A 14,588-nucleotide genomic window follows, 5' to 3' on the forward strand; every position below is an offset into this window, starting at 1 on the left:
TTATCCGTCATGGAGATGCAATTCAGATGCTCTCCTAGCTCTACTCCATCAGTCGGCCCTTACATTCATAACTAGGGATGGTATGAGAACGTTAGGTGAATATTTACAGCATAACTTTGTCAAACAAAGCACTACATCCTCTCCCAATATTCCATCAATGGAATCCATATTTTTGTCAAATCTAATCAAACGTAACACAGATCATCATTGAAGACATCGCTCACAATCTTTTTTTGAAAAATAAAATGTCTTCCGTCTTCTGTAGTTTGGATAGGGATGGGTGATATGATCCAAACTCTATATCACAGTATTGGGGTTTTTTGCAGTGACAATAACTAGTGTCTATACACAAAAGCACACAACTTTGTATCAACACAGCAGCTGTTTGACATTGAGCAGAATGATGCGTTTATTTCAGACACTTACAGTACAGCCATCTTTGATACAGGCAGACATGAGCCTCTTTTGTGAGGAGTTGAACTGCAGTAAATCATGTGATGGGTTCAGGAAGTAAATGTCTCTAACATGGTCTGTCATCTTGTTCCTGGACAGATGAACATAAAGATTTAGCTAATGAATCGGATTAAACTGATCTCCAGCAGCTTTATGGAAAATAAGAAACCTTGACTTGTTGGGACTTGAAAAGTTAACATCAACGATTTGTTCCTCACTATTATACAATGTTGACACAAAGCAAGAACTTGTCGTTTAGACATAGTCCAGAACACATTTCATGTCAACTGCAACAAATCATTCTAGAATGAGTTTTTTTATGACGGTGTTTCCTTTCAAGAAGCTCTTCATGTTCACACAAATGTGGCAGGGATAAGAGTGCAACACACCAGAGATTGTGTGTGAGGCTCTGAAGAGTGTCTATTTGAAGCGATCGGAGGTCGTAGCTGAACAGAAGGGGAGGACTAGGCCTTAGAGGTCCTCCTCTGGATCTCCTCTATAAGAGCTGCTCTGGAGACATCGACCTGTGGAGAGAAGACGAGGACAGTGAGGTTAGTCCTGAAACAAAGTTCCGACCATGTAAACAACAGTGTGTGTAGGCACAAAGGGTGTGAGCCATGTGCACCTCGCAGCAACGTATCCTCACTCCCCTCTTCATAAACCCTTGGAGAACTAGATCAAGGCTGGCTGGTTGGTGGTACTGAAATCCTCCATCATGCTACCTTACTATTTTTATTTAGCTTAGAGTTTTTAACTCTATATTGTGACAGCTGGTTAGCATGAGAGCCAGGCAGCTGGTTAGCATGAGAGCCAGGTAGTTGGTTAGCATGAGAGCCAGGCAGCTGGTTAGCATGAGAGCCAGGTAGTTGGTTAGCATGAGAGCCAGGCAGCTGGTTAGCATGAGAGCCAGGTAGTTGGTTAGCATGAGAGCCAGGCAGCTGGTTAGCATGAGAGCCAGGCAGCTGGTTAGCATGAGAGCCAGGCAGCTGGTTAGCATGAGAGCCAGGCAGCTGGTTAGCATGAGAGCCAGGCAGCTGGTTAGCATGAGCGCTAGGTAGCTGCTGTACTTACCTGACAGCAGCACCACAGTGAGAAAGATACTATAACTAACCAGATATCTCTATAAATACCTTTATGATCAAACCCGACATGTTCTATTTCACATGTCTACGGTTCTGATACTGATCTAGTCTGAAACAGACAATGACAGTTATGGAACGTTTAAGTTACATCTCCTCTCAACGTTCCTTCTCTACCTAGCTACAACATTTCACTCAGAGCAGCTGTCAATCACAACAGAATCAAATAACTAATTAAATCCCAACTTAAGAGAAAAATTGAACACTTTAACTCACACGTGATAAGAACTACCTAAAATGACAGAAACCATCTTTTGGAAAAACATATTTGATGTGTTCTTTCTTGGTTTGGTCCATGTCCCATACGCTAACATAGAGGGGGCGGGGTTATGACCTATACTGGCGATCGAGATGTTGTGACTTCATTTTGGGAAGCTGTCATATCATCTATCTTAATGTAAATACAATCAATTCAAATGACTTTGTTGTGTGTGTGTGTGTGTGTGTTTCTGTGTGTGTGTTTTCTGTAGGACTCGTACCTCCTCCCTGGAGGCCACAACGCGGAGCTTCACTACTCCATCCTTCAGCTCCTGTTCTCCCAGTATGGCCACCAGGGGGATCCCAGACTCCTCGCAGTGCTGCAGCTGACTCAACAGTTTGGGGTTCTTCTTGTACATCACCTCTGCCTGGATATATGCCGACACACACAGGAGTCAGTACTTTTCAGAATTAAAAGTCAGTTCTAAATGACAGCATTGTATCTTAGAACAGAGTGGGGCTCACAGATCAAAACCAAATTTATTGTGGAATTTATGTGAAAAAAATACATTGCTGTCAAAAAAGATTTTTCCAAGTTACTCTCTCTCCGAAATCACATACCTCCTTCAAGCCGTCCTCTGCAAAAAATCCCTACACTGAAAGAAATGTCCACTCTACCAGTACTGCCTGAACCACAACATATGACACAAAAAAACATGCTGCTCATGGAACAAGGCACTGTGCTCCATGGTGAAATTACACACACCTCCATGTGAGGGACTGCCTTTGACTTGAAACTAGAGATTGAGACCATAAACTCATGTTTACTGAGGCAATAAATCAAGAGAGAAGTAGAGTCATTTTTCTCATAGACTTCTATACAACCAGAGGAGTCGCCCCCTGATGGTTAGTAGAGAGAATGCAGCTTTAAGACACTTCCTCATCGGCTTCACTCGGCAGAACCGGAGGTTGCCGCCTGGACAGAAAGTGCTGTCTGACATCGAGATGAAAATATAACTGAGATTGAATCTTTAAAATACGTCCACAGTAGTACATTACTTTGCTCCCGTACTGGTACTCCTGTCTGGTCTACTGGAGGTCAAACTGTAGCTCAACTGCTTTCAGCTGAACCTACTAACTGAAGCCACAAGCTGCTGTATTTACAAGTCATAACCAGCCATGAGGAAAACACCACATTCAGACTGATGATAGTGGACCACGAACAGAGGTAACTAATGCATGTCATTGGGACTGACCTAAGAGTTATTGTAGTAGTTAATAAATACTGATATTATCATATTATAGATGTAGTTAATTCAAACTAATTAATTAATCTGATATCTGTGGTGGAAGGGATGGTCAGGTCAGGTCACATGACCTCTTCACAAAAGTGCATGTGCTCCCAGACTAATTTAAAGTCGGCTGTGTCAGCTCATCAGAGCCCAGATCTTTGACAACATATTCGCCAATAGAGACCAAAGTTATGAAAGGAAATGAAACTATGCAGAACAAACACACACTCCTTCACACACACACACACACACACTCCTTCACACACACACACACACTCTCCTTCACACACACACACACACACTCTCCTTCACACACACACACACACACACTCTCCTTCACACACACACACTCTCCTTCACACACACACACTCTCCTTCACACACACACTCCTTCACACACACACACACACACACACACACACACACACACACACACACACACTACCTTAATGCCAGCATTCCAGAGCTCATTGACAAGTTTGAGTCTTTCCTCCAGCAGGTTCTTCTGAGCAGACGCCACCATGACCTGAACCTCTGTGGTGCGGACCTTCTCTGCTGAGGCCTGAACAACACAACACTGTTACAGTCTGGACATCTACACAAACTTGATACCAGTACAACACTTCGACCTGAGGAACAATTCAAACAGGTCAGAGAAAAAAGAATAACTATCAGAAAAATGAGGTTTTCTTGTAGAGCTGCGTTTCCACCAAGAAGTTCCTGGTATTTTTAGTTTGGGGTTACTTTTCAAGGAACTTAGAGGGTTCCTTCAGCCCGTTCTGGTACATTGAGAAAGTACTCTCTCCTGACCAGGTCCTTTATAGGGGACAAAATGTCCCCGGAACTTCATTTAGACCCTAGTCTCTGGTGTTCCTCAAAGAGGCTTTAGTCATGTCTATGTAACAGATCACAGCGGACACATTTACCTCAGCCTTCTGCTCCATGATGGAGAAGATCCTCTCGATGCCGATGCTGACGCCCACACACGGCACTTTCCTACCCTTGGGGTCAAACATGCCCACAAGGCCGTCGTATCGACCGCCGCCGGCCACGCTGCCCACGCTCACACTCTCTTCTGCAGGTGCCCCATTTTGGGCTTCAGTGGACACCGGGGCCACACCCGCCTGAGTCAGCACCGCCTCATAAATGATTCCTGTGTAGTAGTCCAGACCCCGAGCCAGACTGAGGTCAAACACCACCTGAGACGATGAAGAGGAGTGAGCAAAGATAGAAAAGATACCAGATCAGACAGATACCAGTTACATTGTAAAGAGAGAAGAAAGTAGAAGGTATGATGACTAGGGTTGGGTACCGAAACCCGGTGCCAATATGGCACCGGTACCTATATGACCGGTACCTACCGGACCGAAACGCAACGCAGATTTCGGTCCTTCTTTTCGGTGCCTGAGCCGATTGAAATACTTTTTTTAACACTACTCTGATGACTCCGTCCTGGCAGCAGGTAACGATAGCTACCGTTTGTATAGCTACAGCAGCTAGCTAGCCATCAACCTTTTAACAGGGGGTAGTTGGGTAAATAAAGAGTGCTGGAACATGTGGAGGACCGTGGAAGTGCATCGGTCGTTTCAAAGCCTTGTTTGTCGAAATGCCGAAAGGTAAACGGTCAAAAGTGTGGCTGTTTTTATTTTGAAAGTCCGTTGCTCACTGGCAGCGGTGGAGGAATGGAGACTACTGGACATCGCTGCGGTAAAGTCAGCAGACACTCAGGTCTCCGTGGTCAACTCAGCAGACACTTACACGTTAGTGACCTATACGCTGAAATTCACGGTAAACGCATTCAAACGGCACAGATCGGGAGCGAGCGAAGGACTTTGAAAGTTAGCGGAAAGATTTAACGTGAGACAACATCCGGTTTCTTCAGAGAAACATCCGGTTTTCAGAATAAGATGCCAACAAAGTATGAATTAAATTCACATTAAGTATAAAACATGCTACCTGCATCTCGTGAGTTAAAGGGAAAATACACTTACATTGTGCGTAAGTGTGTCTTTATTCTTTGATCGCTGGGTAACCATCATCACCTCTGAGTTACAGCATTATATTGATGAACAGTAGAGCTGCATTCACATGCTCTGTCATGAAGACGACACACATTTAGATGAAACGTGCTGAAACATGTTATTCCTGTTGCACAGCAGTGGAACGTTTCACATGAAGTCACACACTGAGCACAGATAGTGAAGAGATATAACTGCTACTGTGTAAAGGGAATACTGCTGTTAAAAAGAACCTTATTTGTTTAAAGTGTTTGCAAACCAAATGTTATTGCACTTTTGTTCATGTAGCAGTACTTTTAAAATAAAAGTGCACAATACACTACCTTTGAATTAATTATTGAACTTTGCCATAACAATGAGATTAATCGCAAAAATTCCATGCGATTAAAAATTGTAATCGTTGCCCAGCACTAATATGTATAGTATACTTTAAACAGTTAAATATATTGTTAAATTTGACTTGGCAATAAAAAAAGTATCGGTTCAGGCACCGTTTAGGCACCGGTATCGTTTTAAAAGTATCGTTTTAGCACCGGTATCGGAAAAAACCCAAACGATACCCATCCCTAATGATGACACAAAGAAATGATTTCAGTGCATAAGAGCATAGCCATTATGCAAGAAATAGTATGGGATGCATGAATAACAGCATGTCTCACCTTGTCTGTGACCTGGAAGAGCTGCAGGTAGCTGAAGAGCAGCTTGATGTCAGACAGGCCAGCACAGGCCTGCTTACTGCGAGACATCTTCTGGTCCTGGAGGAGGCGCTCTGCTAAGTCCATTCCACCTGCAACACACACACAGTTGCCTAGTTACACATCTAGCACAGATCTGTTTGTCTACACCTGGTGAATGAAGTCCAACACTCTTGAATAATAATCGTTATTTAGCTCCTTTTTGGTCTCTTTTTGGTCACAGCTGGTGTTGATCACCTGCCTGCTGCTGCTGCTGGGATCCAGGCTGATGAGTGAGGTTGTGTTGAGCCTCACAACAATGATAAAGAGCAAAAAGAGACAACAAAGCTCTGTAATTCTCTTTGATTCTCTGTGTGTAATTCAAAGTTGGTTACAATGTACGACATATGTAACGTCCTGGGTTCAATTCAAGCTGTGGAAGCTGTGGGACCTGTGGGACCTGTGGGACCTGTGGGACCTGTGGGATCTGTGTTGCCCCCCCCCCCCCCCCCTCTTCTCTCTCTCCCTTATTTCTACAATGTCCTCTGTCAAAAACAAAAAAGATTGAGCGGAGGAATGCCTCACTAGTGACCAACATGCCACCGATGTCTCACATCTTGTGTGCTTTTGGGTAAAGTCTCACCTTGTAAACTGACGTACTCCCCAATCTGGTCGGCTGCCTCCTCTGACAGGCCCTTCTCATCCACCATCTCCTTCCTCACGGCCTCCCAGGGCATCTGGGTTTGGACAAGGAGATGGGTCAAAGCCAGACATTGAGGATTGATGGGGAGAAGATGAAAGAATGAAGGATTCATCACACTAACCACAGTCTGTGTGTTTAGTCTCAAAGTGTGGTCTCCATGTCAATAGATGGTCTACATGGAGCTTCAGCTTTTCATCATTGAGTCTGGAACTGAAGAGCTCAGCATGTTCACATACCTTGTCCAGTTTATCCACTGTTGAACAGATGGTGCGGAACTTGTCATCTGGAACGCCACACACAGCAAACATTCCATCAAGAATACGTCTGTCGTTGACCTGGACACAGAGGATGTGATAATTAATAATAATAATAACAACTTTAATTATAAAGCTCCCATTCCAAAGGGTTGGAGTCCTAACAGCAAACACCCTGCCCCCCCTCTGTCTTCAGCCTGGACCAGGGAACAGCTAACGGCCTTATCAGAGGCTACAGGTTGATCCGTAAGGAATTAGAAGCTCAGACAGATGGAACAGAATGTTAAATTCACTTTGCTAAAATAGGGACGATATGATCACGCTGTTGAGATCTGGTTTAACATCTGGTGGCTGTGTTTTGGACACACAGAAGTGAAGTAATCTTCACTGCAGTGTGTCCAAGTCCAGTGGGTCAAGCTAAGATGACAGAGAGGACACCTGCTGACCAGTCTACCAAGTTTCATCTGTAAATGTCAGTGAACGGACGTGACCAACCTTGATCCGGAAGTCTCCGAGGTCCAGCCCACTCAGGATTTCATAGACAATCTTCAGACACTCTGCATCTGGAATCATAGCGTCATACTGCCCTGCTATGTCAAAGTCCTGAAACACACACATGTATTCATTAGTTCATTGTCTAAGTGGAGTAAGTCAGGTCGGACTCGCTCCCGTGGTCCCGGTCAGGAGTGAACACGTGTATCTGAGGACGACTCACACACTGGTAGAACTCTCGGTAGCGTCCGCGGGTCATGGCTGGGTTGTCGCGGCGGTAGACCTTAGCGATGTGGTACCGCTTGATGTTGGTGATCTTGTTCATGGCCAGGTAGCGGGCAAAGGGCACCTGAAGAGGGCGGGTCAAGGACAACACACGGCTCTTTGCTTTGATGGAGGGAGTCCAAATACATGAGTGTATGTGGCAGTATTACTCTCATCAACAAAAACTATAAAGAAATACTCGTTGACAACTTTTTCTTTTCACGATGAAAAGACTAAAATGACTGTAATGAAAGTAACCTTTGAAAACAAAGAGACCAAATGTAATTCCATATTTCTTCAATGAATAAAGACTTACCATAATGTGACGACAGACAATTGAACAAATGGATAATTACTGTTTTCAAACTAAGTCTTATTCAGAAAACCGGCATGTGTCTGCAGAAGTACACACACTGTACCATAGTTTCCTCCAGCAGCCAAATATATCTCGTTCTGAAGTGGATGTAGCCGTTTGACCCATTCATAATGACTTAACTCATCTCTGATCCACTGAGTACTGTGGATGTGTAGTTAACATAAAGTCACCAACCATTGAGGTCCAGACCTTAAGATTTCTGAGATTTATATAATAAAATTGCCTAAATATTACTATACTTTGGTGCTGCAAAGATATTGTACAACTGCAAAATGACTTGCCAATTTGCTAATCTGATCGCCGTCACTGCTTGTGTGTGTGTGGTGAACTCAACACATTGTTTCTGTTAGCATGTCAACAACTTGAGGAAAGCGGACGGGGAGCTGAATCCAGGTGAAGCTAATCTCTAAAATAGAATCTGAAGATTTGGGTATCAGACGGGTTCTGGTTTCGGTTTGTAGTTGGAGTAGTATTGACCAATCACATTGAAGCAGACTTTGGCTGAATGCAGGTAAACAGTCTGTAAACTGGGAACCCACCGGCTATCCACAAGGATCTAGATTTGTATTGGTTAAAAATGAACTTGTAAAGTGACTACTCGTGAAAGAATCCAGACGTACATGTCGTCTCTCACACCAACTCCAGCAATATAGATTCTTATCTGTCGTCAGACCGATATCCAGTGCTACCTTTGATTGATGTCTGTTCTCCAGACTTTATAAGTCTTTTTTACTGACATTTGAGATTTGTTGTTTGTGTTGAGACAACATTGAAGGTGCAGTGTGTGATATCTGGCCAGTATCTTAGTTTAAAACATTTAAACATAAACTACCACCAACAGGGTGTGAAGAGGTTACAGTGTTTATGTCAAAGACGTCTAATCTACTGACATGAGCATGTCATATCTGAGTCCAGTTATGTAGTGTAGACTGAACAGTGGGTCTCCTCCATGTTCCCGGTGCTCCTGGCTGTGTGTCTTTGAAGGATACGGTGAGGTCATATCTGAGGGACAGCAGCTCTCCTCCTTGGTCCTTCAGGTCGTAGATGAGTTTGGAATCTTCTCCATACTTTCCCGTCAACGTTTCCTGGCCACCAAAGGGAGGTCACAAGATACCGTGTTTGAATGCAAGGCGTTCATGTTCACATGCAACGAGTGGCAAACCTGTTCAACTGTGTTGTGAAAATGTACCTTCAGTTCAAAAACAGGCGTGTCGATGGTTTCTGCTCCGTGGCGTTTGAAGCAGCCGACGATGGTGCTGAAGACTCTCTCTCTGATGGCCATCTGCTTTGGGTTGTAGTCCCTCGTTCCCTGACACAGAAACACATTTGCTGGGTTTCAATCTGACCGGCAAGTACATTTTCAGCTGCTTCAAATGAATGTGTTTTTGGTGAGAATCCATCAGCAGGGTTGTAGTGAATCCACTGGCTGAGAGAACGTTACAAACGACTTAGAACAATGTTTTGTTCTGTAGCTTGGTGTCAGTTACTGTTTGTGGCATTTTTCCAAGTCAAAAGGTAACTTCAGTACTTTTCAACCTGAATTCTAGTTTCTCATGTTTTTGTAAGAGGGAAAACGATGCTAACAGCAGCTGTTAACAGGCTAAAATGTAATCATATCGAGGTCATTTAGGTCCACTTAAGGGCTTGTTTGTACCAATAACAGGCTCAGATTGTGATTAAAATAAAGAACTCAGTTGTGTATCACTCAGTGATACACAACAATGAGACATTTTAACAACAACTCAACACTTTAGCTTGAACCAAACTAAGCTTTTCACTCTGTATTAAAGTTTGGATTCTTTTGAAGTGGCGTCATATGAAGTACTTATGCATAGTCAAAAAAAAAAAAAAAAATCACTTTCAGTGTGCACTTTAATTACAATATTTGCCGTGTGACAGCCCTTTCTGATTGAACTCAAGCTGTTATCTTGAACTCAAGCTGTTATCTCTTCAAAGCCACCGGACTCCTTTGACAAAAAAACAGTAAGAACGTGTTCAACCTGTGTGGATGGAATTTACACCAGGCTGAGATCTGATCACAATGCGAGCCACCCTGAAACTTGTGCATGTAGACCTGCATTGCCATGCGTTTCTCCTTGTCCAAATAGATATCCAAGATTCAAAAGGTGTCCAGATACAGTTCATATTTTAACACCAGGTATGAATTTGGTCTCATTAACACTCCTTTTGGTTTTCTATTCCGACAGTGCTCGACTCAGTAAATGCATGTGTGTGTTTGAATCCAGCAGAACTGTGGTCCTACCTTTGCCGTCTTGAGGACAAACTGATGTTTGCCATCGTCTCCTCCTATCTGAGCCTTCAGCTCCAGCAGTTTGGCTACCTCTTCATCAATCTGCAACACACACAACAGAAGATAAGAATTTTGTGAACACTTACATAAAAGCCATACTGCATTGGTCAACATTGGCAAGAAACTTGTAAAAGTACAGGCTACATATTATTGCAGGAACAGACACACACATGCACACACAGCACCAGAGGCCTACCTGAGCCACAGTGGTCCCAGTAAAAGAATGCAGAGATCGGACCCGTGGTGCCGCCCGAAAGCCCATCAGACCAGAGCCAGCACGAACACAGAACATGCCCAGCATGTTCAGCACGGACAAAGAATATAAAAAACAAGTCCAGGAATTGGACAGGTAGAAGTTCAGGAGTGCATCATGGGTACAGCAATGTCCAGTGGTATTGTACAGGGACGGCCACAGCAGCCAATCACAAGAGTCAGTAGAAGTAGAACCAGGAAGTGAGTTGAGCAACGATATCCCAGAGGGTTGGATTCACCAGGAAGCGAGGTAGATGATGGTGATGATGAAGATGAAGGGTGAGGCAGGCCGAAGTCATCGAGGGTCAGGCAGGAAGAACAGGAGAAAAGTGGTAAGCAACCCTAGCACTAGGGGGGGGCAGGGCATGACCCATCATCATCATCATCATCACAGCGTGGAGGACAGAACATGAGATCACATGAGACCAAGTCAATCAAAGAAGCCACACACAGCCAGACACACACAGCCAGACACACACACACACACAGCCAGACACAGACACAGACACAGACACAGACACAGACACACACACACACACACACACACACACACACACACACACACACACACACACACACACACACAAAGTGTAGATTTTTTTCTAATACAATTTGACAAATGTCAAGTACCAAAAGTTGTCATCGAATGCTGATTGACCACAATGGTAGTCCCATTTACTGAATTTGTGTGAGTTTTTGACTGAGGGAAGGTTATAGCGGCTAAGTGCTGTTTGAGTTTATAGAACATTTAACATTTGAAAAGTGTCTTCATCTTTCTTTTGTTAAATGAAAAAACCAAGTTTTGTTGGAGAAGATTTTAGGCATCTAATGCTTCTTGTATTGTCATATACACAAGTGTAATGTGGAATGAGCTGCTTCACTTTCAGAGTACTGGTATTGTGCATCACTGTCACACTGCCTGCTTACTGGGACACTTGAATACAACAGAGCCATGGTAACGCCTGTGCTCTGCCTACTATGATATGTAGTAAATCTTAATGTCTACTGTGAAAAAGACCTATTATGCTTTCCACTCTCACTTACAACAATCAACGCTCCAGAGGTTAGACCATGCGTGTGTCACTGGTGATTATGTGGTGTTGGGAAAAGACAGCTCTCAATGACTCCCTGACATGACAGCAGAGAATTCAGACCAAACAAGACAATCAAAGGAGGACAAAAAGATTACGAGCCTGCTATTCAGCTGAGACATTCACTGAGAAACCACTCTAGCTTTCAATCTTTAAGTTTTTAAACTTTCACTCAGAAGCATTTATGTCTCAGAATTCCTCCACCTGCTGCAACATCCTCTATGGTGCACTTTGGCAGAGGACGATGTTAAATACCAGTGGAAGGACCAGTAGTTTAAAACTGCAGAGACAATAAGCGGCACATAGAGCTGGTCTTCAGTAAGAATCTGAGAGCTGGCAGATAATAAAGACAACTAACACTGTCAAGGTGTGACATTCTGTTCCTATCAGATAGCACAACTGATAACATTACTGGTATAGTGGTAACTGATGACACCCGGTTAGCTAATGTTACCTATTCTAACGTTAAATTGTCACAAGCTGTCACACAACACCTGCCTGCGTTAATAGGGAGAGCTATTGCATCAGCTAACCTATGCGCAGACACACACTCAAAGTTCATGTCTGAACGCATCGTGACAGGGTTCTCTTAAAACGTCCAACTTGTTTGGGTTTTGAGTCGGTGTTTCACTAGCTAGCTAACGTTAGGTCGACACAACTAAGGAGGGCGGTTAGCGGGCGGGGCTAGTTAGCTAACCCTTCCATTTGAGGCGACTAGCGAGCTAGCAGTTAGCCGACAAATGAATGAGTTTATATTTCATTATATGAGTTTCATTAATATACGTAACCAGTAGTGGATATTAACGAAGTGACTCATAATGACTCAGTTGTGGACAACATTCTAAAGGCCGCCATATGGAAACAAACAGTTTGATCTGGAGGTTTCCAGCTAGCTATGCAGAATGAGTTACGGTATTCTACGTGTATCGGGGCTAAAGCAACCCTGTTCTCAACCTAACGTGTAATGCCAATTGGACACGCTGGTCACCGCATGTTAAGAAGATCAGCGCTTACTTTCAGTACTGACCTGATCTTTGCTCGCCTTCTCTGACTTTAACTTCCGAACGACTTCCCCTTGGATTTTAATCGCTTCTTGTATCTGTGCCTTGTGTTCCATGGCTTTTCATGAATGTGTTTGCACCGTTACTCACACCGGCCACTCAGCGACGTTAGCTGTCAAGAGGACTGAAGTGGCGTAAAGCGGATACGGAAACACGTAAAGCTTGTGATTTTTTCTAAGTAAAATACTTCCTGGCGACGGTGAGCAGCAGCTATGTAACAAGTATGGTAGCAACCTTTTCAGTCACTAGATGCTATACGTTTCTAATTGTTTCTATTGTACATGAGTACAGTTCAATTTTCAGTTAAATTCAATACGTTTTATTTGGACAGCCCAATACCACTAGTTTGCCTCAGAAGGCTTCACAATCTGTAGAGAATACACCCTCTGTCCTTGGACCCCAACATCGGATAAATTACCCCCCTCCCCCCCAAAACCCCACAGTGACTCCTTCAGAAACATTTATTGGCATTGTCTGTCCAAAACGTCCCTTTATCATAATTACCATGTTGATTCTTGAGTTAGGGCCAAATGTGTTTGTGACCTTTGATGAAGAAATTGTTATCGGGTCACTCTTAAGTCCAAGTTGATGTTGTTGTGTGATATTGCGTTCAGGAGAATGGACCGGACAGACAATCCAAAAACAGAACTCCTCCTAGAACAAGAAGAATACAAATAGTCACTACTTGACATAACCAGAACTTTATTGCTTCACTATCTTAAATCAGGACCTGAGATAACACAATTAGCCCCAAGGGGCTACAAGAAAAATGTAAAAGACTATTAAAAGGGTCACAGGGGCTCTCACCTCTCCAGTCCTCTAAAAAAATTAAAAGTAGAAGAATCCGAGATGTAAAAATTGCTGCTCACAACCCATGACCCCACTAGAGCCACAACCTGTGAAAAGGGGTCACAAAATAAGAGGGTACAAGCCAGAAAGGAAAGGAACCAGTACTCTAAAACACTGCAGGAGGCTAAGGTCCTTGGTATCTTCAGGAACCAAAAACTCAAACAAAGAAACGGCCAAAACAAAACTTGATTCTTACTTAAGACATATACAGTACAGAAACAAATATTGAAATATGGAAAGGGACGGAAGGAGAGCCAACATAACTTTGAACAGTACTGAGAAGACTTAGTGAAGGCTTGTTTAGTCTCTAGATCAGGGGTCTTCAATGTTATTCAGGCCAAGGACCCCCAAACTGATAGAGAGATGGAGCAGGGACCCCAGACTATATATTTTGTATACAATTGTGTTTTATATTAAACTGGGCCTAGTGCCATGTATAAATATACCTCTTTATTGTGCATTCAATACTAAGCTATTCAAATAATACACAGGTTGATATATTGATGTTTTTATTTTAAACATATGAAGGTACAGTGAGTAGGGGGGCTGTGCCACTGACATTTAGAAACATACCTTGTCAACTGATACCAATGCCAACATCAACATTGTCTGTCAATTGCATGATAATCATGCATACAAGCTATTCAAATTGACGTTTTTATTTTAAACATAAATGTGGAAACGAAAAATGAGTGATGGCCTATTAGTGCCACTGTCATGCAAAAACATACCTGTTATCTTGCATATAATACTGCACTACCTCCGCGAACCCCCTAGGGGTCGCGGAGCGCCTGTTGAAGATCTCTGCTCTAGGTTTCCTTTGTTAAGAGATCAAAGCAGGGGTTTGCTCAGGCTGAGAATGGTTAGAACTGGACTGTTGTAGAATGGATAACGCAAACTGAGGAACGCTGGATCCAAGTTTGAGATTTTCATGTAATTTCCAATTACGTCTAGTAATTTCCAATACAATAAAATCAAACATTTCTCATATCACCTATACCTATACAGCATTAGTAATCTGACTAAATTCCCAATATTGGGCATGTACAGTGTTGAAATCGCCTCACAAGGTTAATGAATCTTCACATAGGACTTTAAACTCTGCATAAAAACAAACATCTTCCTGTTTAAACACTGCCCAAACTCAGCGCATAACCAAAG

General features: G+C 43.2%; 1 protein-coding gene across 2 annotated transcripts; it reads right to left on the reverse strand.

The window, feature by feature from the left end:
- Positions 1-391: 391 nt before the first annotated feature.
- hars (histidyl-tRNA synthetase) lies at positions 392-12,687 on the reverse strand. Of its 2 annotated transcripts, XM_079168008.1 has the most exons (14): positions 12,545-12,664; positions 10,371-10,774; positions 10,127-10,216; positions 9,053-9,172; positions 8,853-8,948; positions 7,447-7,572; positions 7,227-7,334; positions 6,714-6,812; positions 6,418-6,511; positions 5,760-5,887; positions 4,009-4,281; positions 3,528-3,644; positions 2,072-2,218; positions 392-977 (listed from the first exon to the last, which is right to left on the reverse strand). In XM_079168008.1, exons 2-14 carry the CDS (start codon positions 10,473-10,475, stop codon positions 918-920), a joined length of 1,563 nt encoding a protein of 520 aa, XP_079024134.1. In that variant the 5' UTR covers positions 10,476-10,774; positions 12,545-12,664; the 3' UTR covers positions 392-917. The 2 variants fall into 2 exon arrangements, with proteins under 2 accessions (XP_079024134.1, XP_079024135.1); XM_079168009.1 differs by lacking the exon at positions 10,371-10,774 and having other exon boundaries at positions 12,545-12,687.
- Positions 12,688-14,588: the final 1,901 nt, after the last annotated feature.

The sequence above is a fragment of the Pholis gunnellus genome (genome assembly GCF_910591455.1).
Source record: "Pholis gunnellus genome assembly, chromosome: 10".
Classification (NCBI taxonomy): domain Eukaryota; kingdom Metazoa; phylum Chordata; class Actinopteri; order Perciformes; family Pholidae; genus Pholis; species Pholis gunnellus.